We start from the raw sequence: 26,703 nt of genomic DNA on the forward strand, positions 1-26,703 counted from the left end.
TCAGCTTCAGGCTTAAAGCTACACTACCGTTCAAAAGTTTGGGGTCACTTAGAAATGTCCTCGTTTTCCATGAAAACATACATGAAATGAGTTGCAAAATGAATAGGAAATATAGTAAAGACGTTGACAAGGTCATAATGATTTTTAATTGAAATAATAATTGTGTCCTTCAAACTTTGCTTTCCTCAAAGAATTCTCAATTTGCAGCAATTACAGCCTTGCAGACCTTTGCCATTCTAGTTGTCAATATGTTGAGGTAATCTGAAGAGATTTCCCCCCATGCTTCATGAAACACCTCCGACAAGTTGGATTGGCTTGATGGGCACTTCTTACATACCATACAGTCAAGATGCTCCCACAACAGCTCAATAGGGTTGAGATCTGGTGACTGAGCTGGCCACTCCATTACAGACAGAATACCAGCTGACTGCTTCTTCCTTAAATAGTTATTGCATAGTTTGGAGCTGTGCTTTGGGTCATTGTCCTGTTGTAGGAGGAAATTGGTTTCAATTAAACACCGCCCACAGGGTATGGCATGGCATTGCAAAATGGAGTGATAGCCTTCCTTCTTCAAGATCCCTTTTACCCTGTACAAATCTCCCACTTTACCAACACCAGACCATCACATTGCCTCCACCATGCTTGACAGAGGGAGTCAAGCACCCCTCCAGCATCTTCTCATTTGTTCTGCGTCTCACCAATGTTCTTCTTTGTGATCCGAATGCCTCAAACTGAAATTCATCTGTCCATAACACTTTTTCCAATCTTCCTCTGTCCAGTGTCTGTGTTCTTTTGCCCATTTTAATCTTTTATTTTTATTGGCCAGTCTGAGATATGGCTTTTTCTTTGCATCTCTGCCTAGAAGGCCAGCATCCCTGAGTCGCCTCTTCACTGTTGAAGTTGAGACTGGTGTTTTGCGGGTACTATCTAATGAAGCTGCCAGTTGAGGACTTGTGAGGCGTCTGTTTCTCAAACTAGACAGTAAGGTACTTGTCCTCTTGCTCAGTTGTGCACCGGGGCCTCCCACTCCTCTTTCTATTCTGGTTAGAGACAGTTTGCGCTGTTCTATGACGGGAGTAGTACACAGCATTGTACGAGATCTTCAGTTTCTTGGCAATTTCTCGCATGGAATAGCCTTCATTTCTCAGAACAAGAATAGACTGACGAGTTTCAGAAGAAAGGTCTTTGTTTCTGGCCATTCTGAGCCTGTAATCGAATCCACAAATGCTGATGCTCTAGATACTCAACTAGTCTAAAGAAGGACAGTTTTATTGCTTCTTTAAATCAGCACAACAGTTTTCAGCTGCGCTAACATAATTGCAAAAGGGTTTTCTAATGATCAATTAGCCTTTTAAAATGATAAACTTGGATTAGCTAACACAATGTACCATTGGAACACAGGAGTGATGGTTGCTGATAATGGGCCTCTGTAAGCCTATGTAGATATTCCATAAAAAATCAGCTGTATTGTTAACAATGTCTACACTGTATTTCTGATCAATTTGATGTTGTTTTAAAGACAAAAAAAAATTGCTTTTCTTTCAAAAACAAGTGACCCAAACTTTTGAACGGTAGTGTGCATTCTGGGATTGGTTTTTCAGCAAAACGGCAGACCCCAGGGTGCTTTGGGATGGAGCAAGGGAAATGTAACCCCTCACAAATTCACTGACAGACACCCTAGAAGCAAGGACTGACAGTCCATCACATCCACGCCATAGTTTTCAACATATTCAGAGGCAATATGCATTGTTTGATTTTGTTCCTGTTGTTTGTAAACAGTGGAGAAATAAAACCTTATATAAAACACTTGGTTTATGAAAAGGTTAAAGGGCAACTCCACCACTTTTCAACCTCATTTTGATTATCTCCAGCACAACATAGTTACAAAGTTCTACCCGATTACATCATCAAAAGTTGAAACATTTGAAAAAGTGATTTTCAAACACTATGAAATGTGCGGTGACGGGGTGAGCAAGACAATACCTTCCCTTGAGCTAGAAACTCACTGCAGGTTTTGAATATCAACGTTTTTTCAATCTTTTAATCCTACCCTGTGATGTCAGAGAAGCATTTTTTTATGACCTTTCTTCTTCTCTTTTTAACCACAGATCAGAAAAACGCTCTGTTTCACACATGAAGACACTGGTATGGTGCTAGATAGTGAATATGAGGTTGAAAAGTGGCAGAATTGGGCTTTAACACAGTTGTGCTGGTTCAGAACTTACAGGCGGAGTTGGGCACGGCGGGCCACATCAGCTCCTGCTGGCGCGAGCGGCGGCCCTGCGAGTCCACGTAGACCCCTATGGCTGAGAAGCAGAGCAGCAGTTCCTTGGAGGAGATCTCCACGGCACACAGCGCGTCCAAGGCCTGCTGGGATATGAAGGCCAGGGTGTGGTCCTCGGGGTGCAACAGGCTGACCGGGGCACAGTCCCCGTGGATGCTGTAGCGTGTGAAGCCAGCCTGGTAGCCCACACACAGCCGCTCGCTCAGGAGACCCATCCACTGGACAGGACCTGGGGTTTGGAGCTCCTGCAGCCGGCGGTGACGTGCCTTGCTCTTGTTCACCTGGGAGACATAGAACCATCATGTTGTGATTTTGGGAGTTAATTCTTTAATATTTTAGGCTTAATCGACCCTTCATAATCCCATAAATAGAGCCTATATATTTGTTTAAAATATATTTTATGAGCAAAGTTATATTACAAAATTTGTAACACACGAAAGAGTAAAACGGCTTGTAAAAGTCCCACCAACCCCATCCTTCCTGCACACACCACCCACCTCGTAACAGATGACCTGTCTCTTCATGGCCACACACAGACAGGTGAAGGAGTTGTTTCGGACGGAGCCGGACACCAGCGCCGTGCAGCCCTTGGTCTCGGCCAGCTTGTAGGAGTCCATCTCCCGTCCGTCCAGCGCGGCCATGGGGAAGAGACGGACGTGGCGGTTACGGCCGGAGATGACCGCTAGGAGCTGCTCCTGGGGGACCAGGTCAATGTGGTGGACCTTCTTATTGTCCCCAACACGGATTATCTCTGTTAGGTCAGGAGGTGAGAGGAGGGGAGAGAGGAGGGAAGGAGAAGAGGAAGGGAAAGAGGACGGGGGAAAAGGAGGGTGGAGAGAAGGGGAAAAGAGGAGGGTGGAGAGGGGAGGGAGACAGTCAGGAGGGAGAGAGAAGGGGAAAAGAGGAGGGAGAGAAGGGGAAAAAAGGAGGGAGGAGAGGGAGACAGTCAGGAGGGGGAGAGAAGGGGAAAAGAGGGGGAGAGGAGAGGGAGAGAGGGGGAAGAGAGGAGGAGGGAGAGGAGAGGGAGAGAGTCAGGAGGTGGGAGAGAAGGGGAAGAGAGGGGAGGCAGAGAGAGTTGTCAAAAACTTCTCCACTGTGATAGCTAACATGTGGTGAGAATTCAACTGCATAATGGGTGAAGTGCATCACCATCTCCATGTGGGTACTAAAGTCTCACCATCTCCAGGTGGGTCCTAAAGTCTCACCATCTCCAGGTGGGTCCTAAAGTCTCACCATCTCCAGGTGGGTCCTAAAGTCTCACCATCTCCAGGTGGGTACTAAAGTCTCACCATCTCCAGGTGGGTCCTAAAGTCTCACCATCTCCCTGGGTGGGTCCTAAAGTCTCACCATCTCCCTGGGTGGGTCCTAAAGTCTCACCATCTCCAGGTGGGTACTAAAGTCTCACCATCTCCCTGGGTGGGTCCTAAAGTCTCACCATCTCCATGTGGGTCCTAAAGTCTCACCATCTCCAGGTGGATACTAAAGTCTCACCATCTCCAGGTGGATACTAAAGTCTCACCATCTCCAGGTGGATACTAAAGTCTCACCATCTCCAGGTGGATACTAAAGTCTCACCATCTCCAGGTGGATACTAAAGTCTCACCATCTCCAGGTGGGTCCTAAAGTCTCACCATCTCCAGGTGGGTCCTAAAGTCTCACCATCTCCAGGTGGGTCCTAAAGTCTCACCATCTCCAGGTGGGTCCTAAAGTCTCACCATCTCCAGGTGGGTCCTAAAGTCTCACCATCTCCAGGTGGGTCCTAAAGTCTCACCATCTCCAGGTGGGTCCTAAAGTCTCACCATCTCCAGGTGGGTCCTAAAGTCTCACCATCTCCAGGTGGGTCCTAAAGTCTCACCATCTCCAGGTGGGTCCTAAAGTCTCACCATCTCCAGGTGGGTCCTAAAGTCTCACCATCTCCAGGTGGGTCCTAAAGTCTCACCATCTCCAGGTGGGTCCTAAAGTCTCACCATCTCCAGGTGGATACTAAAGTCTCACCATCTCCAGGTGGGTCCTAAAGTCTCACCATCTCCAGGTGGGTCCTAAAGTCTCACCATCTCCAGGTGGGTACTAAAGTCTCACCATCTCCAGGTGGGTACTAAAGTCTCACCATCTCCAGGTGGGTACTAAAGTCTCACCATCTCCAGGCGGGTACTAAAGTCTTACCATCTTTGGTGACATGGATGACATAAAGGCCTTCCTCGTTGCCCAAGGCAACACGCTCGTGATCTGAAGAGAAAACAACAAGAGGACATTTGATTCAGAGTCTACTGCACGGCCAAAGGTGCATCTATACTGCAGTCATTAGAACCATGGTAATGACAGAGGGAGACTGCAGCTCAACATGTAACAGCTCTACACTACAAACTAAAGTCAGATAGAGTTTTGTTCATGTCCCTGTATTGACTTCAGTACTACATAGCCAAAATAAAGAGGCTGTGTGTTCTCCACCAACCTATAATAGCGGCGGACTGCGTGGTCTTGATGAGCGGTAGCGTGCTGTCGTAGGCCTCTTTGGGCACGTAGACGAAGCGCTCCTTCAGCTTGTTCTTCTTGAGGATGCGCTGCAGCTCGTTGAGAAGCCCCACCCACTTGTTCCTCTCGTGGTCGCTGTCGGCCAGGATCAGGATGGAAGGCTTGTGACTGGAGGAGGGGGAGAGCTGGGATGCCGTCACCTGGAGGGGTAAGAGGCCAGAGGTACTAAGAGAGGAGACAGCTTTCAGGCCTCCCACAACAAAAGCAGAAGTATTGTTAAAATCTGAGAAATCTGAAGACTGTGGAACAAGGTGGGGGAGTAATCCCTGAGTAAACATATGAATGTATAAATGCATGTACTCATGAATAAAAGGCTAACCCTGAATATACATGGGATGTCCTTGCGACTGGCATGAATGACGTCCGACGCCAGAACAGAGCTGACTGAAAACTCCTCATCCCTGGAAAACAAAAAAAGAGAGAGAGTGAACTAAAGAACTAAACACAGAGGTAATTCTAATAAGCAGCCATCTCTCTCCCATCAATGGGAGTTGTAGTTCAGACAGCGCTCAGGTTGTAGTCCTTACCTCATGTCTATGACCTGACTGACGACCACACTGGGCGTTGTGGTCTTGGCCTCTCCCAGCTCGTACAGGAAGAGCTTGAAATCACACACCACGGCCACCGCCCGCTGCCAACCCCTCTTCACCCCTGTGGGCTTGGGCACCTGGGAACACACACAGGGAGAGACAAACACTTTAGTCTCTCACATAGACCCAACCCTTTTTTTGGAGAGCTATTGGTTGTGCAGGGTTTTTTCCCATCCCAGTACTACAGACAGAGACATATTTTATTACACACACACACTGTTAACAGGCAAACCTCACAAACACACACAGGTCAGCCCCTGATAGAGACGCTATACATACAAGGTAAGATAGACGTTTTTAAATGTCCACTTTAATTCACAAGTAGGGAGTTAATCCAGCAGGAAATTTCAACCAAAAGTTGTTGAAAGAGTGCATAAACAAAAACAATATTCTGTGTCTTACGTACTCTGACGTGTCCTTCGTAGGCGGTGCCAATACCCCTCTGAGGGTCGATGCCCAGCGGCCCCCTGGTCTGGTCGTGTGGCACGGGGCACACCGCTGGAGCCTTGTCAGCACACGTCACGTGGCACGAGAAGTTACACACTACAGGACCAGACAGGAGAGAATGAGGGGTTTTATCCATGTATAGCCACATCAAGCATTAAAAGAGAATGTACTGCCACCTCGGTCTTGTCCCACTTCCCTCTTCCTGCTTCCATCCTAGCATCCTGCCTTCTCCTCCTTCCATTTCATTTAGTTTTCCTTCACTCCCTTTTCTCAAATCCCAGTCTTCCTCCCTTTATCCCCCTCTCTCCTCATTCTCCTATCTGTCTTCCTCCTTCTCTTCTCCTCCTCCCCACGTTTATCACTCCCCTTATCCCCTGTTCTACCTTCACAGGTGCAGCCCTGGCGAATGAGTCCCACCATCAGAGAGGTGCACTGGTTACACTTGGTGGGAGCACTGAAGGACTTCACAACAAACTGGTGGGCTTTGGGCTGCAGGTGACAAACAGAGGAGAACAGACGGCCGGTCAAAACACATAGGACAAATACAGAAAGATTGTGTGCACACACACACACACACATTAAAGTGACATTTTATTTAAGTACAGAAACGGTAAGCCTTTTAATCTTAGCTTGGTCTTCGTCAGGTCCATGGGATTGACATTACAAAGTATTGACTGTGGTTAAAACAGTAGAACAAGAAGGATGTCAGGTCTTACCTTGGGTGATGAGCGGCCGATACTACCATAGCCTCCTGGTCGCATGGTGGGGGTCTGGACTGTGCGTGGGGGGTGGTCTATCAACTGGGGTGTGGGAGAAGAGAGATAGATTTGAGTACAGCAAAATATATACCTTGTATTTAATACATGGCCAGGAAACCAGCGTAGTGGTCAAAGTTCAGAGGTTAGCATTCACCTCAATAGGCTCTACGTCGCTGGCCATGGAGGGCGACCGTGAGCGAGACTTTTTGGAGTCCTCGTCCCTGGATGGGGTGTTGGAGGGAGTGAAGTTATCCACAGAGTCCACCTGGAGAAAAGAGAGGTAGAAAGAAAGAATAAAAGGAGTTACAGGACATGGAAGACATGGAAGACATGGGCTGCATTTCAAACCCAGACACGCCCTCCTCCACTTACCCTCGCCTTGTGCTCTTGGGGGAAAGCCCCGCGGCCATATTTATCATCGGTCCAAATGATTAGCCAAGCAAGGGAAGTTTGCAACGTAAGCCACTCAGCCCTCGTTTTTTATGGAGTTTGCGAGTGTACAATTATGTTCACTTCGGGGCCCCATAATTCAATTTGCGAAGATTGTACATCCGCTAAGAAAAGTCCGCCAAAACATAAAACCTCAACGTCAATATGGAACAACATACAAGTGTAAGTAAAAACGAATGTAAATAAGTTAGAAATGGTGCTACTAATGCACATGATGGCACAAACACGTCTCGTAAAAGTAAGGATGTTTTTGTTTGGTTATCTTTTGGAAATTGTAGAAATACATTTTTTTCCTTCAGAAGTTCTAGCTAGGCAGGCTAACGTTAGTTAGCTAATTAATTTTCTAGCTATCATACAGTTGGCGTATATTAATAATAATATAGTTAATATAAGTAGACATGCAATCATAATTGACTGTAGCGCATATAAAGCACCTACAAGCTACCGGTGGCTGAAAACACAATTGTCGCGGGACAAACGAGTGACGAATTTCCGGGCAAGGGTGGTCCATTTAAAATGAATTCCTTCCTCCCTGTAAACTCGTCAGACGTCATGATACGTAATCAGAAGTGTCCACTTAATTTGAGGTCTGAGGGGAGAGGGTGTGTCTGTTAAGTGTTTGGAATGCAGCCATGGTGTTCGGGAGTTGGTAGAAAGTAAGGAAACCAAGAGGGACCAAAAAGCACCATTCATGCTTAGAGGGAAAAGCAAGAAATCCATTGAACCAGGTAGATGCACAGTATTAAAAAGGCAAATGGGGATTGTGGTCATAGTAGATATAGGACTGACCATCCCATTGGTCATTAGGAAGCCTGGAGGTTGGACCACAAACCCATGAACCATGCGCAGGACACGAGCGCTACACATAACCCATAAACCATGCACAGGACACGATCGCTACACATAACCCATTGACCATGCACAGGACACGAGCGCTAAACATAACCCATAAACCATGCACAGGACACGATCGCTACACATAACCCATAAACCATGCACAGGACACGATCGCTACACATAACCCATTGACCATGCACAGGACGCGAGCGCTACACATAACCCATGACCCATGCACAGGACACGAGCGCTACACATAACCCATGACCCATGCACAGGACACGAGCGCTACACATAACCCATTGACCATGCACAGGACACAAGCGCAACACATAACCCATTGACCATGCACAGGACACGAGCGCTACACATAACCCATTGACCATGCACAGGACACGAGCGCTACACATAACCCATTGACCATGCACAGGACACGAACGCTACACATAACCCATTGACCATGCACAGGACACGAGCGCTAAACATAACCCATTGACCATGCACAGGACACGAGCGCTAAACATAACCCATTGACCATGCACAGGACACGAGCGCTACACATAACCCATTGACCATGCACAGGACACGAGCGCTACACATAACCCATTGACCATGCACAGGACACGAGCGCTACACATAACCCATTGACCATGCACAGGACACGAGCGCTACACATAACCCATTGACCATGCACAGGACACGAGCGCTACACATAACCCATTGACCATGCACAGGACACGAGCGCTACACATAACCCATTGACCATGCACAGGACACGAGCGCTACACATAACCCATTGACCATGCACAGGACACGAGCGCTACACATAACCCATTGACCATGCTGACCGTACCACGAGAGAGAACAGCAGCACCATACACCATGCTTTTGGTTTGGGTAAATCTTGGAGGACAACATATTGGCTAGGCTACTGTAGCTAATTGGAGGACTACAGTGCAGGCCAGTGCAGTAACAGGCTCCTTACAAGGAAGCATTTGATATAACTTATTTGAAAGTCCAAGGTTGCTTTTCCCCCATGCACACAATCAACACAACACAGACAATGTGTTCCCATTCATGCAAAAGACCGGATTGAGATTCAGAGGATGATTGGGCACAGACAAAATAACAAGCACAGAGCTGCTGCTTAGCTTACACGTCTGCCTTTGCTAGTTGGCCCAACTGATGGAGAGCGCTTCAGTGGGGGGGGGGGAGAGAGACAGAGAGGGATGGAGAAATGGAGAGATGTAAACATTAAATAGGCTACCATTCCTTTTTTGTGTCTTATCTATTTGTTGAAGATGTCCACATTGCACTGAAGGACTGGGTTGGGAAATCTCTGGCAAAGTCCCAAAATGCCATCCTCTTGCCTACACAGTGCACGATTTTTCACCAGAGCCCCAGTGCACTGTGGGGAATAGGGTGCTGTTTTGGGACGTAGACTCTAGGTCTAATCTGGGAACTCGTGATGGTACTACCGTGTGGAAGGGAAGCTCGCTACAGGGTATTAAACAGAGGTATGTTCTGTAGTGTCTGGACTCAAAGTCAAGTAGCCATGTATGACTTTAAAGAATGTCCGTATAGTATAGTGAATGTCTACATGGAACTCTATTCTACATCAAGTAACTGACCCAAGCAGTAGAATCAGATAAAAAATAAATAAATAAAAAAGACACCTTATGGAACAGCGAGGACTGTGAAGAGTCACACACACAGGTACAAACACACTATACACATGTACACCTGGAATGTGTAGTAGAGTAGTGGCCGACGTGCACACATTTAATGAATTGTGAAATCTGTTGTAAAATGTATTTTAATGAGAATTTTTTTTGTATTAGAAAGTATATTACTGCCATCATTTCTGCTGGACCCCAGGAAGAGTAGCTGCTGTCTTAGCAGGAACTAATGGGGATCCTTAATAAATACAATACAAAATGGAAGGAATCCTCTCAGTCTATTATTATTATTAAAATATGTTCATATACAGTGCCTTCAGAAAGTATTCACACCCCATTACTTTTAACACATTTAGTTGTGTTATAGCGTGAATTCAAAATGTACACACAATTAGGGCTGTGGCGGTTATGCAAAAGACAGCCGGTGTCACGGTAACTGACAGTTAATTATCATAAACACGTTTAGTATCTCCAGGCCTCCAAGCAAGCGGAATACAAGCCGCTGAGGACGCCTTTGGAACATCTACATGTAAAAAAAAGTATAATAAATCAATTGAACAAACACCATCACTATAAATCCATTATTTATTTTAGTCAGGTCTAAAGAAACATTATGATATGAAGAAAATGTATTTTAGAAGAACAGAATGAGTTGCTCTACTGTATGTTATCTGGCTATGCGCCATCCCGTGTGGCTCAGTTGGTAGAGCATGGCGCTTGCAACGCCAGGGTTGTGGGTTCATTCCCCACGGGGGGACTAGGATGAATATGTATGAACTTTCAAATTTGTAAGTCGCTCTGGATAAGAGCGTCTGCTAAATGACTTAAATGTAAATGTAAATGCCATAAGCTGTAGGCTAGTTAATTGCCTGACAAGATATGCTTATAAGTACCATGCCATTATTTTATATGATTTTATAGTAAGAAGAATATAATTGAACATCCACAATGACCATGTTTTACACTCAGTTTCAACTTGCTGTTGAACTTCTTTTTTCAAATTGATCAAACACAGTGAGGTGAGTTTTAAAAGCATGATAATGTTTTGATGAAAAGTGTTTGATGTGATTTTCTATTGCATTTGTATTGCTGTCAGAGTGGTTAGAGGGACAATAGAGCGCTGAGTATCAGGCCATTAGTACCTGATGGTCGTTAGCAAGTTTGGTACTACTAAAGCATGTCCAGAGTACATAACAGGAAATTACCATCACTCAAAGGTCACGTGTGTTTAAATAATTTCTAACTTAATTTCTGCTAGTTAGTTTTTGCTACCATGTGGGTTTTTAGCTTGCTTGAGCCTGCTAACTGAGTGTTAATTCACCTGTTAACACACGTTTCATTTTAAAACATGTATCTTGCAAAGGAGTTGTTTAATCTAACTGCTTAACTATTTATCTGTACATGGAATTGTATTTGTTGTTTTTTTACTCATTTTTTTCTAATCTTTACAGGAAAATGCCACGGGCACTATCGGATGTGTGGAGACATTGGAGACATTTCACTGCAGCTAATGTAGAAGGAAAAGCTGTGTACATTTGCAAATACTGTGCCAAATCATGTGTGAAGAATGCAACAATGATGCAGAATCATCTGGCCATGTGCATAAAGTTCCCTCAGCGCTCACAACAAGCAACCTCTGACAAAAGTCCCTCTACCTCTATTCGAGGTGAAAATGATGAATCAGACAACTTCTCGATAGCAACAGCTCGTGGTCCTCCTGGAATCAGAAGTTTTTTTGACTTAATGGAGGAACAGAGAAATGCTGATGAATGTCTTGCTTGAGCTGTGTATGCAACTTGTTCACCTCTGATGCTCACAGGCAATGTGTATTGGAAGAGATTTTTGAATGTTCTTCGCCCAGCATACACCCCCCCAACCAGACATGCTTTATCTACTAATTTGCTGGATGCAGAGATCAACAGAGTTCAAGTGAAGGTCAAGCAAATCATAGAGAAAGCAGACTATTGCAATCATCTCTGATGGGTGGTCGAATGTTTGTGGGCAAAGAATAATTAACTACATCATCTCCACCCCTCAACCAGTATTCTACAAGAGCACAGACACAAGGGACAACAGACACACCGGTCTCTGCATTGCAAATGAGCTGAAGGCAGTCATCAATGACCTTGTACCACAGAAGGTATTTGCACTGGTGACAGACAATGCTGTGAACATGAAAGATGCTTGGTCTGAAGTGGAGGAGTCCTACCCTCACATCACATCCATTGGCTGTGCTGCTCATGCATTGAATCTGCTCCTCAAGGACATCTTGGCACTGAAAACAATGGATACACTCCACAAGAGAGCCAATGAAATGGTCAGGTATGTGAAGGGTCATCACGTTATAGTAGCAATCTGCCTCACTTAGAGCACCACATTGAAGCTGCCCAGCAACACCCGTTGGGGTGGTGTTGTCATCATGTTTGACAGTCTCCTGGAGGGGAAGGAGTCTCTCCAAGAACTTGCCATTTCACAGTCTGCCGATATGGACAGCCCCATCAAGAGGATCCTACTGGATTATGTATTTTGGGAGAGAGTGGTAAGCAGCCTGAAACTCCTGAAACCTATAGCAGTAGCCATTGCACGGATTGAGGGAGACAATGCCATCCTGTCTGATGTTCAGAATCCACTTGCAGATGTAAGAGAAGAAATCCGTACCGCCCTGCCCACTTCACTGTTTCTCCAATCAGAGGAAACTGCAGTTCTGAAATACATCAAAAAGCGTGAAGACTTCTCCCTGAAGCCCACACACGCCGCAGCGTACATGTTTGACCCCAAGTATGCTGGCAAGAGCATCCTGTCTGGTGCAGAGATCAACAACGCCTATGGTGCCATCACTACCGTGTCTCGCCACCTTGGCCTGGATGAGGGCAAGGTTCTTGGCAGTCTGGCGAAGTACACTTCCAAGCAAGGGCTTTGGGATGGAGATGCAATATGGCAGTCGTGCTAACATATCTCATCAGTCACCTGGTGGAAGGGACTTTGTGGATCTGAGGCTCTTTCCCCTGTTGCCTCCATCATCCTCCAAATCCCACAAACATCAGCCGCCTCAGAGCGCAACTGGTCCTTGTTTGGGAACACACACACACACCAAAGCACGCAACAGGCTGACCAATACAAGGGTTGAAAAATTGGTGGCCATCCGTGCAAATTTGAGGCTTTTTAAGCCTGATAACGAGCCATCCTCAAGGTTGGAAAGTGACAGTGAAGATGAGGCCTCAGAGTCTGATGTTCAAGAGGTGGACATTGAGGAGGTCCAGGGAGAAGACATGGAAGCCTGAGAGGAACACAACCAAAGCTTTAGTTTCTAGACTATCATTTTACAGATGTATGTTGAAAACGTTTTTGGGAGATGTGATGGATCATTGGGGATCATTCAATATTCCCTTTCTTTTGTTGTTCAGTGAAATCGGCCCATGTGAAGAGTCAACTCATTTAATTAAAATACATTTCGTAACTAAATCGTTTTTAAAATAATTTTCAATTATGTCTACATATGAACTAAATGATGGCGCCGGAGGGTAGGGCTGCCGGCTTATCGGCTCTCAACCAATCATGCTATTTTGTTTGTTTTTTCGCGTTGTTCGTAACTTGTTTTGTACATAATGTTGCTGCTACCGTCTCTTATGACCGAAAAGAGCTTCTGGACATCAGAACTGGGATTATTCACCTCAAATTGGACGAGGAGTTCTTCTTCAATGAGTCAGACGTGCAGGATATACTGCAGACACCAAACCAGGAGAAGGAAACTGAGAATGAGGCAAAAGATCAGGGTGCCTTGCGAGGATCAGGTGACAAGTGGCTAATCTGCCCTTGACTTCCGTTCTGCTAGCTAATGTTGAATCGCTGGAAAATAAATAGGACGAACTGAAAGCACGTATATACTAACAACGGGACATTGAAAACTGTAAAATGTTATTTTTCACCGTGTCGTGGCTGAACGACAACGTCAAGAACATACAGCTGGCGGGTTATACACTCAATCGGGCAAACAGAACAGCAGCCTCTGGTAAGACACGAGGCGGGGGCTTATGCATTTATGTAAACAACAGCTGGTGCACGATATCTAAGGAAGTCTCAAAGTCTTGCTCGCCTGAGGTAAAGTATCTCTTGATAAGCTGTAGACCACACTATCTACCAAGAGACTTTTCATCTGTATTTTTCGTAGCTGTCTACATACCACCACAGAGTGAAGTTGGCACTAAAACCGCACTAAATGGGCTGTATTCTGCAATAAGCAAAAAGGAAAATGCTCATCCAGAGGCGGCGCTCCTAGTGGCCGGTGACTTTAATGCAGGGAAACTTAAATCAGTTTTACCAAATTTCTATCAGCATGTTAAATGTGCATCCAGAGGGGGAAAAATTATAGACCACCTTTACTCCACACACAGAGACACCACACAGAGACACGTACAAAGCTGTCCCTCGCCCTCCATTTGGCAAATCTGACCATAACTCTATCCTCCTGATTCCTGCTTACAAGCTAAAATTCAAGCAGGAAGCACCAGTGACTTGGTCTATAAAAAAGTGGTCAGATGAAGCAGATGCTAAACTACAGGACTGTTTTGCTAGCACAGACTGGTATATGTTCCATTGAGGAGTACACCATATCAGTTACTGGCTTTATCAATAAGTGCATCGAGGACGTCGTCCCCACAGTGACTGTACGTACATACCCCAACCAGAAGCCATGGTTTACAGGCAACACTCGCAGTGAGCTAAAGCTGCCGCTTTCTAACGCTATGCCCTCCAATGAACCATCAAACAGGCAAAGCATCAATACAGGACTAAGATCGAATCGTACTACACCGGCTCCGATGCTCATCAGATGTGGTAAGGCTTGCAAACTATTACAGACTACAAAGTGAAGCACAGTCGGGAGCTGCCCAGTGACACGAGCCTACCAGGGGAGCTAAATAACTTCTATGCTCGCTTCGAGGCAAGTAACACTGAAACATGCATGAGAGCATCAGCTGTAACAGGATGACAGTGTGATCACGCTCACGCTCTCCGCAGCCGATGTGAGTAAGACCTTTAAACAGTTCAACATTTACAAGGTTGCTGGGCCAGACAGATTACCAGGATGTGCACCCGAGCATGCACTGACCAACTGGCAAGTGTCTTCACTGACATTTTCAACCTCTCCCTGTCTGAGTCTGTAATACCAACATGTTTCAAGCAGACCACCATAGTCCCTGTGTCCAAGAACACTAAGGTAACCTGCCTAATTGACTACCGACCCGTAGCACTCACGTCTGTAGCCATGAAATGCTGGTCATGACTCACATCAACACCATTATGCCAGAAACCCTAGACCCACTCCAATTTACATACCGCACCAACAGATCCATAGATGATGCAATCTCTATTGCACTACACACTGCCCTTTCCCACCTGGACAAAAGGAACAACTATGTGAGAATGCTATTCATTGACTACAGCTCAGCGTTCAACACCATAGTGCCCTCAAAGCTCATCACTAAGCTAAGGACCCTGGGACTAAATACCTCCCTCTGCAACTGGATCCTAGACTTCCTGACGGGCCACCCCCAGGTGGTATGGGTAGGTAACATATCCCCCACGCTGATTCTCAACACGGGGGCCCCTCAGGGGTGTGTGCTCAGTCCCCTCCTGTACTCCCTGTTCACTCATGACTGCACGGCCAGGCACAGCTCCAACACCATCATTAAGTTTGCTGATGACACAACAGTGGTAGGCCTGATCACCAACAACGATGAGACAGCCTATAGGGAGGAGGTCATAGGCCTGACCGTGTGGTGCAAGGACAACAACATCTCCCTCAACGTGATCAAGACTAAAGGAGATGATTGTGGACTACAGGAAAAGGAGGACCGAGCACGCCCCCATTCTCATCGAGCTGTAGTGGAGCAGGTTGAGAGCTTCAAGTTCCTTGGCGTCCACATCACCAACAAACTAACATGGTCCAAGCACACTATGACAGTCGTGAAGAGGGCACGACAAAATCTATTCCCACACAGGAGACTGAAAAGATGTGGCATGGGTCCTCAGCTGCACCATCGAGAGCATCCTGACGGGTTGCATCACTGCCTGGTATGGCAACTACTCGGCCTCCGACCGCAAGGCACTACAGAGGGTAGTGCGTATGGCCCAGTACATCACCGGGGCCAAGCTTAATGCCATCCAGGACCTCTATACCAGGCGGTGTCAGAGGAAGGCCCTAAAAATTGTCAAAGACTCCAGCCACCCTAGTCATAGACCGTTCTCTCTGCTACATCACGGCAATCAGTACCAGAGCACCAAGTCTAGGTCCAAGAGGCTTCTAAACAGCTTCTACCCCCAAGCCACAAGACTCCTGAACAGCTAATCAAATAGCTACCCAGACTATTTGTAGCCCCCACACATATGCTGCTGCAACTCTCTGCTATTATCTATGCATAGCCACTTTAACAACCCTACCTGCATGTACATGATTACCTCAATACCGGTGCCCCCGCACCATCGACTCTGTACCGGTACCCCTTGTATATAACCCTGCTATTGTTATTTACTGCTGCTCTTTAATTATTTGTTTTTCTTATATCTTACTTTTCTTTTTGGTATTTTCTTAAAACTGCATTGCTGGTTAAGGGCTTGTAAGTAAGCATTTCACTAAGGTCTACACCTGTTCTATTCGGCGCATGTGACATATCAAGTTTGATTTGATAAGGTAAAAGTTTTATGTTTCTGTCTCCATATGATACGGTAAATATACAAGGCCAGATATACACTGGAGTTGCTTACCAAGATGACATTGAATGTTGCTGAGTGGCCTAGTTACAGTTTTGACTTAAATCTCGAAAATCTAAGGCAAGACTTGAAAATGGCTGTCTAGCAATGATCAACAAACAACTTGACAGAGCTTGAAGAATAAACCAAATAATAATGTGCAAATACATACAATCCAGGTTTGCAAAGCTCTTAGAGACTTACCCATAAAGACTCACAGCTGTAATCACTTCTACAAAGTATGGACTCAAGAGTGTGAATACTTATGTAAATAAAACATTTCTGTATTTAATTTTCAATACATTGTGGAATATGTGGAATAAGTCAAGGGGTATGAATAATTGAATTTTAATTTTCTCTGACATGCAACAACTTGAAAATTACCATATCTAAGTGTTCATACCATCATAGAATGTTTGGGAACGACATAGAGTAAGGTATTTGTGAAAATTCTATAGCAATATAGAGGGGGAAAGCAGCCGTGCTTTTTGACAATCAATAGACACTGCAGTAAATAAAACCTAACAAACATCTGTCTTGCCCAGGACCGGACTCTACACAGACCGGTGCGCAATAGCCAATCAGAGCTACAGTAGGCCTATATGCAAATAAGCCATTTGTCACAAGGGCCTGCCATCATTCACTTTGACTGTGTGTTTAAAGGCTGTAGCAACAGCATGCCATTAGATCTTTAGGCAGCATTTGCCAAAAAGCCACAAAATACAACTGAATGGATTTCTGCAAATATGTAAAATACCACAGGAGTTCTGTTACATTTGGGAACTTTACAGTCAAACAAGCATGAAAAGGTTGGCTCGCTCTCCCTCAGTTGCCTATGCACATCAACAAGATCAACAACTAATGTTAGCCAGAACCAGATGAGCTCAAATCTAATGAGGGAATAGTAGATAAACCCTCTCAAACTTTTTCACCAAAATTGCACTGATAAACAATGGGGAAAGAGTAGCTGGCTTGCCCTTCTGCAGCTTGCCTGCTTGTCCCAACCCACTTGTAATAATTGAATGGGAACTTGCCTGCTTCCCTGCCCATTTGATCGATGCCAAATACATTTGATTGACAACTAAGAGATATGCTAACTGTGGATAACAATCATTCAAGTTCAGAATCGCTAGCTAGCAAAGTGATTCACATTTCTTACTAGCTAACCAAATGACACCTAGAACTCTAGCTGTAGCCACAGACAAAGATATGAGGGGAAAAAGTCGGTCACTCACCCACTCACCCAATGACACGTCACCCTCCCAGAAGCTAGCTAACGTTAGGCTGCATGTTTTAAGCTTTCTAAATAAATTGCTACATAAATAGATAAGCTAGCCTATTAGCCACGTTGTGATCATTGCCCTTGCTAGTTTCATTGTATTAACATTCTCAGCCTTGGTTACACCCGTCCGTTTTTGTAAAAAATATTTAGTCATTAAAACTGAATCCCGAATGGCTGGAGGCAGCAAATAATGTACCAGGCAAGCTGAGATTTAGAACCTGATAGCAATATTTGTTGGACTACCAAGAAATGTATTGCTGAATTACAGTACATTGATCATGCATTGAACTGTATCCATATATTCTGCCAACTATGCCTTACTCTCCAGTTAAATAAATAAAAACTCTACGTCATGGAATGTTGAGTCAAATAGAACCTACTTTTAAAACCTCTTATAAAGTTGGTTTTGTAGCATAAACTGGGAACTTGATCTTTTTGACTGATATATCATAATATGATATCGGTTTGTTTCATATATGACACGGTGTCAGTTCCACTTTAAGTCTTAGCTAAAAGCCAAGGACCACAAACCCTCACTCAATGGCTACGTCACAATTATCCACCCTTTTCCTGAAGTGTGCACTTGCACACCTTCTCAAATGATGCTCACAGACACGCACACAGACGGACACAGAGGGGTATCACACAAACACTGGATCAAATGACCACTCTTTACGAGGCAGCTAGTTAGCTTATAGGCTATCTACAGTCTAAAGCTCCACACACACGTCGCCCACTGCCCAACAGAGCCTTACGTCTTCCCAAAACTCAATTAAAGAGGATGAGGATGAGGAGAAAGAGTCCTGATGTAGCAGAACATGGAAGCATGGAGAAGCAAATTAAAACAAGATGTGAAATATTCATACAAATGAAAATAAATCAATAAAAGAAAATGAATGTTCTGAACAAAATCAATGTTGTTTTTTAAGTGAAGGAAGGAACAGCCACTTACAAAAAAATGTATACAAATAAGGTTGATTAAAGAATGAATCTAATATTAAAATGATTCAGAGACAATGGAATTCAGAACAGATTATTTAGGTTACTTACATCGAACTGGTCCAGGGCTGAGGTGGGGGCGTTGAGGAAGGCCAGGAAAGAGTTCTGGGAGTCCTGGTGTTTCACACCTACAGAAGACAACCACACCAGACAACCATCACATCAGCATGCTGTACGGTGAAGTGGCTTTAGTACAGAGAAAATGGAAAACTGTGGCGCTCTCCCGGCTCCCGCTTCTTAGTTGGTCCAGTTATTCCATAGAAAAACTAAGGTTGTCACTCAAATAGAATACATGGAGTGGAGAGGAGTAACACAGGTCAGAGGTGATGGTTCCAGTCTCACCTCTACGCAGGCGGAACTCCTCTGTATCCTTCTTCAGCCTCTCCATCTCAGCCAGCAGGTCCTGGTTCTTAGTCTCCGACTCCTGCAGTTTACTGAGGAGAGAGGAGGATGGAGGAACAAGAGAATGTCAACAAGGTCAAATCAGATCATGCAAGCGTAACAGAGCAATGGTGGTTCAGACTTTCTTGACAGATTGCAATGTACTGCACTTTAATGTGCCTGGCATCCCATGTTCCCTTTGCAGAAATAAAGATTCAGTGTATTCTCAGTGTAGTTCTCAGACTAAGCTTAAAAGTAGAAGTAAGTAAGAGCAGCAGTGGACGCACCACTCAGTGGAGATGTTGGAGGCCTTGACTTTGTTCAGTTCGTCCTGGATGGTCTGTTTGGCTCTGATCTCAGCGTCCAGTGCAGACTGCAGCTCCAGACGAGCCGACATGTCCAGCTTAGCAAACCTCCGCACCTTCCACGGCATGTCCTGCTGTAGGGGGAAGGGAGAGAGTGAGAGAGAGCGCGAGACAGAGGTAAAGAAAGAAGGGAAAGTTCAATGCAGATGTGAGGTGTGTGTGTGTGTGTGTGTGTGTGTGTGTGTGTGTGTGTGTGTGTGTGTGTGTGTGTGTGTGTGTGTGTGTGTGTGTGTGTGTGTGTGTGTGTGTGTGTGTGTGTACAGTGCATTTGTAAAGTATTCAGACCCATTGACTTTTTCCACGTTTTGTTACGTTACAGCCTTATTCAAAAAAAATATCCTTATCAATCTACATATAATGATAGACATTTTTGCAAATGTATTAAAAATAAAAAACTGAAATATCTTATTTACGTAAGCATTCAGACCCTTTGCAATGAGACTCGAAATTGAACTCAGGTGCATCCTGTTTCCATTGATCATCCTTGAGATGTTTCTACAACTTGATTGGAGTCCACCTGTGGTAAATTCAATTGATTGGACATGATTTGGAAAGGCACACACCTGTCTATATAAGGCCCCACAGTTGACAGTGCATGTCAGAGCAAAAACCAAGCCATGAGGTCAAAGGAATTGTCTGTAGAGCTCAAAGACAGGATCTGGATAATGGTTGAAGGTCCCCAAAAACACAGTGGCCTCAAAAATTCTTAAAATGGAAGAAGTTTGGAACTACCAAGACTCTTCCCGAGAGCCACCCAACCAAACTGAGCAATCAGAGGAGAAGGGCCTTGGTCAGGGAGGTGACCAAGAACCCAAAGGTCACTCTGACAGAGCTCCAGAGTTACTCTGTGGAGATGGGAGAACCTTCCAGAAGGACAACCATCTTTGCAGCCCTCCACCAATCAGGCCTTTATGGTAGAATGGCCAGACGTAAGCCATTCCTCAGTAAAAGGCACATGGAGTTTGCCAAAAATGCACCTAAAGACTCTCAGACCAGGAGAAACAAGATTCTCTGGTCTGATGACACCAAGATTGAAATCTTTGGCCTGAATGCCAAGCGTCACCTCTGCAGGAAACCAGGCACCATCCCTTCGGTGAAGCATGGTGGGGGCAGCATCATGCTGTGGGGATGTTTTTCAGCGGCAGGGTCGAGGCAAAGATGAACGGAGCAAAGTACAGAGAGATTCTTGATGAAAACCTGCTCCAGAGTGCTCAGGACCTCAGACTGGGGCGAAAGTTCACCTTCCAACAGGACAACGACCCTAAGCACACAGCCAAGACAACGCAGGAGTGGCTTCGTGACAAGTCTCTGAATGTCCTTGAGTGGCCCAGCCAGAGCCTGGACTTGAACCCGATCTAACATCTTTGGAGACATGAAAATAGCTGTCCAGCAACGCTCCCCAACCAACTTGTCAGAGCGTGACAGGATCTACAGAAAATAATGGGAGAAACTCCCCAAATACAGGTGTGCCAACCTGTTTGTGCATTGTCATTATGGGGTATTGTGTGTAGATTGAGGAATTCATGTTTTTAGAATAAGGCTGTAACCTAACAAAATGTAGAAAGTCAAGGGGTCTGAATACTTTACGCAGGCACTGTGTACGTATATATAAGTATACGTCTCACCGTAGCCCTGGCTCCTAGGCTGGTGTTCCTCAGGCCCTCCAGTTCTTCAGTCATCTTACTGGCCAGAGCCTGGAGATAGCCTCGCGTATCCTTCTCATCGCTCACCCTGGAACACACACACACACACACACACACACACACAATCCACATTATGCACAAACAAACCTTTCCATAACATACACTCACATCATTATACAAACACCCACAATCCTGTTTGGCGCACACACACACAGAAACACACACCCTATAGTTAGTCCTAGGCATCACACTTATCACTCCATGTACCAGACCTTATACATGAACTCAGGTTGACCCTGTCACACAGTCAATAAATACAGAGATTCTATGGGTTTGGGCTCTGATCAAAAGTAGTGACCTGAATAGGCAATATGGTGCCATTTGGTACAGCTTCTATGTGTAAATACATGCCGGGTTGTGAATAGGCTTCCTCCAGTCCCAGTCACAACCTCCCTGGTCTGTACATACACATTTCCCCCACTAGAGGTCCCTGTGGTCCGGCAGGTAGCCTTGCGGTTAGAAAGTTGGGCCAGTAACCGAATTCTTGCAAGTTCGAATCCCCGAGCCAACAAGGAGAAAAATCTGTTGTTCTGACCCTGGGCAGATTCAGAAGGGTTGAGTCCCTGTCCATGACCCCACTCTCAGAGGGAGTCTCAGATCCCTGTCCATGACCCCACTCTCAGAGGGAGTCTCAGATCCCTGTCCATGACCCCACTCTCTGAGGGAGTCTCAGATCCCTGTCCATGACCCCACTCTCAGAGGGAGTCTCAGATCCCTGTCCATGACCCCACTCTCAGAGGGAGTCTCAGATCCCTGTCCATGACCCCACTCTCAGAGAGAGTCTCAGATCCCTGTCCATGACCCCACTCTCAGAGGAAGTCTCAGATCCCTGTCCATGACCCCACTCTCAGAGGGAGTCTCAGATCCCTGTCCATGACCCCACTCTCAGAGGAAGTCTCAGATCCCTGTCCATGACCCCACTCTCAGAGAGAGTCTCAGATCCCTGTCCATGACCCCACTCTCAGAGGGAGTCTCAGATCCCTGTCCATGACCCCACTCTCAGAGGGAGTCTCAGATCCCTGTCCATGACCCCACTCTCAGAGAGAGTCTCAGATCCCTGTCCATGACCCCACTCTCAGAGAGAGTCTCAGATCCCTGTCCATGACCCCACTCTCAGAGGGAGTCTCAGATCCCTGTCCATGACCCCACTCTCAGAGGGAGTCTCAGATCCCTGTCCATGACCCCACTCTCAGAGGGAGTCTCAGATCCCTGTGCATGACCCCACTCTCAGAGGGAGTCTCAGATCCCTGTCCATGACCCCACTCTCAGAGGGAGTCTCAGATCCCTGTCCATGACCCCACTCTGAGGGAGTCTCAGATCCCTGTCCATGACCCCACTCTGAGGGAGTCTCAGATCCCTGTCCATGACCCCACTCTGAGGGAGTCTCAGATCCCTGTCCATGACCCCACTCTCAGAGGGAGTCTCAGATCCCTGTCCATGACCCCACTCTCAGAGAGAGTCTCAGATCCCTGTCCATGACCCCACTCTCAGAGAGAGTCTCAGATCCCTGTCCATGACCCCACTCTCAGAGGGAGTCTCAGGGGGAGTGCGTACATTTCCATTTCACACCACTCACTCGTACAGTTTACCCACTTGTACTTGCAGTGAAACAGGTCAAATATAAGCGCCTCCTATTGGGCTGGCCCAGTCACCGAAAGGTTGCTGGATCGAATCCCTGAGCTGACAAGGTAAAAATCTGTTATTCTGCCCCTGAACAGATTCAGAGGGGTTGAGTTAAATGCGGGAGACACATTTGTTGAATGCATTCAGTTGTACTGACTAGGTCTCCTCCTATTGGTCCATAAAGGAGCTCTGAGACACACTCATCCTGTTTCTCCTACTGCAGTGGCCTGGAGTGGCAGGCAGGGGGCACCACTCATCGCTGCTTCAGTTCACTGGTACAGTGTGCATGTATGTGTGATATGTGCAAATTGCCTGTCAGGCAAGAGAGCCAAGCAGCAGTAGCTAGGTATTGCTCTCGGTCTCCTCTCTCTCTTTCTTTCTTTCTGTCACTCTCTATCAGCTGTTGTAGACAGCTTCTCTGAATGGAGAAGAGATTGTAAAGACCAATAAATCATCTGTATGACCTTTGAAATATTTGGGGACCTTTGCACCTCTTTGCTGGATTGTGGATCCAAATAAAGTATTCAAAATGTGCCTGTACAGTGGGGAGAACAAGTATTTGGTACACTGCCGATTTTGCAGGTTTTCCTACTTACAAAGCATGTAGAGGTCTGTAATTTTTATCATAGGTACACTTCAACTGTGAGAGACGGAATCTAAAACAAAAATACAGAAAAACACATTGTATGATTTTTAAGTAATTAATTTGCATTTTATTGCATGACATAAGTATTTGATACATCAGAAAAGCAGAACTTAATATTTGGTACAGAAACCTTTGTTTGCAATTACAGAGATCATACGTTTCCTGTAGTTCTTGACCAGGTTTGCACACACTGCAGCAGGAATTTTGGCCCACTCCTCCATACAGACCTTCTCCAGATCCTTCAGGTTTCGGGGCTGTCGCTGGGCAATACGGACTTTCAGCTCCCTCCAAAGATTTTCTATTGGGTTCAGGTCTGGAGACTGGCTAGGCCACTCCAGGACCTTTAGATGCTTCTTACGGAGCCACTCCTTAGTTGCCCTGGCTGTGTGTTTCGGGTCGTTGTCATGCTGGAAGACCCAGCCACGACCCATCTTCAATGCTCTTACTGAGGGAAGGAGGTTGTTGGCCAAGATCTCGCGATCCATGGCCCCATCCATCCTCCCCTCAATACGGTGCAGTCGTCCTGTCCCCTTTGCAGAAAAGCATCCCCAAAGAATGATGTTTCCACCTCCATGCTTCACGGTTGGGATGGTGTTCTTGGGGTTGTACTCATCCTTCTTCTTCCTCCAAACACGGCGAGTGGAGTTTAGACCAAAAAGCTCTATTTTTGTCTCATCAGACCACATGACCTTCTCCCATTCCTCCTCTGGATCATCCAAATGGTCATTGGCAAACTTCAGACGGGCCTGGACATGCGCTGGCTTGAGCAGGGGGACCTTGCGTGCGCTGCAGGATTTTAATCCATGACGGCGTAGTGTGGTACTAATGGTTTTCTTTGAGACTGTGGTCCCAGCTCTCTTCAGGTCATTGACCAGGTCCTGCCGTGTAGTTCTGGGCTGATCCCTCACCTTCCTCATGATCATTGATGCCCCACGAGGTGAGATCTTGCATGGAGCCCCAGACCGAGGGTGATTGACCGTCATCTTCAACTTCTTCCATTTTCTAATAATTGCGCCAACAGTTGTTGCCTTCTCACCAAGCTGCTTGCCTATTGTCCTGTAGCCCATCCCAGCCTTGTGCAGGTCTACAATTTTATCCCTGATGTCCTTACACAGCTCTCTGGTCTTGGCCATTGTGGAGAGGTTGGAGTCTGTTTGATTGAGTGTGTGGACAGGTGTCTTTTATACAGGTAACGAGTTCAAACAGGTGCAGTTAATACAGGTAATGAGTGGAGAACAGGAGGGCTTCTTAAAGAAAAACTAACAGGTCTGTGAGAGCCGGAATTCTTACTGGTTGGTAGGTGATCAAATACTTATGTCATGCAATAAAATGCAAATTAATTACTTAAAAATCATACAATGTGATTTTCTGGATTTTTGTTTTAGATTCCGTCTCTCACAGTTGAAGTGTACCTATGATAAAAAGTACAGACCTCTACATGCTTTGTAAGTAGGAAAACCTGCAAAATCGGCAGTGTATCAAATACTTGTTCTCCCCACTGTATGTATGTATGTATGTAAGTAGAGTACGTGTGTGTAAGCAAGCATGCGCGGACGTGTGTTTGAGAGTGAATGTATGTCCTGTATACATGTCTCTGTCACTCACCACTGGATAATCTCAGTGATCTGGGCCTCCCAGTGAGCAGCACTCTCCTTCTTGTCAGCCAGCTCCCTCATCTCCTCCTCCAGCTGTCTGTTGCTACTGCTCAGCTTCTCAAACATAGGCGTCAGCTAGAGGACAGAGGAGAGGACAGAGGAGAGGAGGGAGAGGACAGAGGAGAGGACAGAGGAGAGGAGGGAGAGGACAGAGGAGAGGACAGAGGAGAGGAGGGAGAGGACAGAGGAGAGGACAGAGGAGAGGAGGGAGAGGACAGAGGAGAGGACAGAGGAGAGGAGGGAGGAGAGGACAGAGGAGAGGACAGAGGAGAGGAGGGAGAGGACAGAGGAGAGGAGGGAGAGGACAGAGTCAATCAGAGCCATAGATATTATACAGAGTGTGGTAATTTGCAGCGATGTTTCAAGGGCATCTTATAGAGCTCCTCTATTATAGAATGGTCTGCCGATCCATGTGAGACAGACTCACCTCATCAGAAAGTCTTAGGATTGAGTGTAGTTTGGCCCAGGGGGTAACTTTGGATGGTGCCAATGTCCCCCGACCCCCCCCCCCCAAGTCTCAGTCCCCAGTATTTATGCTGCAATAGTCTATGTGCCTAGGGGCTAAGGTCAGTCTGTCCTATCTGGTGTCCTGAGTGATCCATCAAGTTCTCCTCCCCCTCCCTCCCTCTCTATGTCTCTCCTCCCGGAGGACCTGAGCCCTAGGATCATGCCTCAAGACTATCCAGCCTGACGACACCTGGCTGTCCCTGTCTCCAGTGAAACCAGTAGTGCTGCTAATCTAGTTCTGCTGTGGTTATGGAACCCTGACTTGTTTCACCGGACATGCTACTTGGTCCCGGAACTACTAATTATGTCTCTCCCGGAAATGCTGTCTCAACCTCTGAATGCTCGGCTATGAAAAGCCAACTGATATTTATACCTGAGGTGCTGACCTGCTGCTCCCTCTATAACCACTGTGGTTATTATTTGACCCTGCTGGTCATCTATTAATATTTGAACATATTGAAGAACGATCTGGCCTAAATGGCCATGTACTCTTATAATCTCCACCCAGCACAGTCAGAAGAGGACTGGCCACCCCTCAGAGCCTGGTTCCTCTAGGATTCTTCCTACATTCCTGCCTTTCTAGGGAGTTTTTCCTACCCACTGTGCTTCTGCCTCTGCATTGCTTGGTCTTTGGGGTTTGAGGCTGGGTATCTGTGAAGCACTTTGTGACAACTGCTGAAAGGGCTTTATAAAATACATTTGATTGATTGATTGATTGATGACAGGGTAAGGAAATGTAGGGAAGAGGAAGAGTGGGGGAGGAGGGGAGGGCAGAGGGAGCAAGAGTGGGGGAGGAGGGGAGGGCAGAGGGAGCGAGAGAGGGAGGAGGGGAGGGCAGAGGGAGCGAGAGAGGGAGGAGGGGAGGGCAGAGGGAGCGAGAGAGGGAGGCTTGGGGAATGTTCTTCTCACTACCCCTCCCTGGCAGGTTGTGTTCAGGAAGGCTTGGGGAATGTTCTTCTCACTACCCCTCCCTGGCAGGTTGTGTTCAGGAAGGCTTGGGGAATGTTCTTCTCACTACCCCTCCCTGGCACGTTGTGTTCAGGAAGGCTTGGGGAATGTTCTCTCACTACCCCTCCCTGGCAGGTTGTGTTCAGGAAGGCTTGGGGAATGTTCTTCTCACTACCCCTCCCTGGCAGGTTGTGTTCAGGAAGGCTTGGGGAATGTTCTTCTCACTATCCCTCCCTGGCAGGTTGTGTTCAGGAAGGCTTGGGGAATGTT

At 46.2% G+C, this 26,703-nt stretch overlaps 1 protein-coding gene across 10 annotated transcripts in view; it reads right to left on the reverse strand.

Moving 5' to 3' along the window:
• The window catches only part of LOC139582647 (serine/threonine-protein kinase MRCK alpha-like), a 115,472-nt gene that overhangs the window by 16,893 nt on the left and 71,876 nt on the right, over positions 1-26,703 (reverse strand). For 6 of the 10 annotated variants that reach the window (XM_071412824.1, XM_071412825.1, XM_071412821.1 and 3 more), the window contains 16 exons: positions 24,929-25,053; positions 20,977-21,082; positions 19,274-19,425; positions 18,948-19,039; positions 18,657-18,733; positions 9,055-9,093; positions 6,766-6,876; positions 6,570-6,653; positions 6,237-6,342; positions 5,813-5,949; positions 5,344-5,483; positions 5,136-5,217; positions 4,737-4,956; positions 4,448-4,510; positions 2,782-3,035; positions 2,226-2,565 (listed from right to left, as the gene is read on the reverse strand). In XM_071412824.1, coding sequence (XP_071268925.1) covers positions 2,226-2,565; positions 2,782-3,035; positions 4,448-4,510; positions 4,737-4,956; positions 5,136-5,217; positions 5,344-5,483; positions 5,813-5,949; positions 6,237-6,342; positions 6,570-6,653; positions 6,766-6,876; positions 9,055-9,093; positions 18,657-18,733; positions 18,948-19,039; positions 19,274-19,425; positions 20,977-21,082; positions 24,929-25,053 — 2,128 coding nt within the window. The remainder of the gene's footprint in view (positions 1-2,225; positions 2,566-2,781; positions 3,036-4,447; positions 4,511-4,736; positions 4,957-5,135; positions 5,218-5,343; positions 5,484-5,812; positions 5,950-6,236; positions 6,343-6,569; positions 6,654-6,765; positions 6,877-9,054; positions 9,094-18,656; positions 18,734-18,947; positions 19,040-19,273; positions 19,426-20,976; positions 21,083-24,928; positions 25,054-26,703) is intronic. The other 4 variants (XM_071412823.1, XM_071412827.1, XM_071412830.1 and 1 more) reach the window with 2 other exon arrangements.

Source organism: Salvelinus alpinus, chromosome 8 (assembly GCF_045679555.1).
Source record: "Salvelinus alpinus chromosome 8, SLU_Salpinus.1, whole genome shotgun sequence".
NCBI lineage: Eukaryota > Metazoa > Chordata > Actinopteri > Salmoniformes > Salmonidae > Salvelinus > Salvelinus alpinus.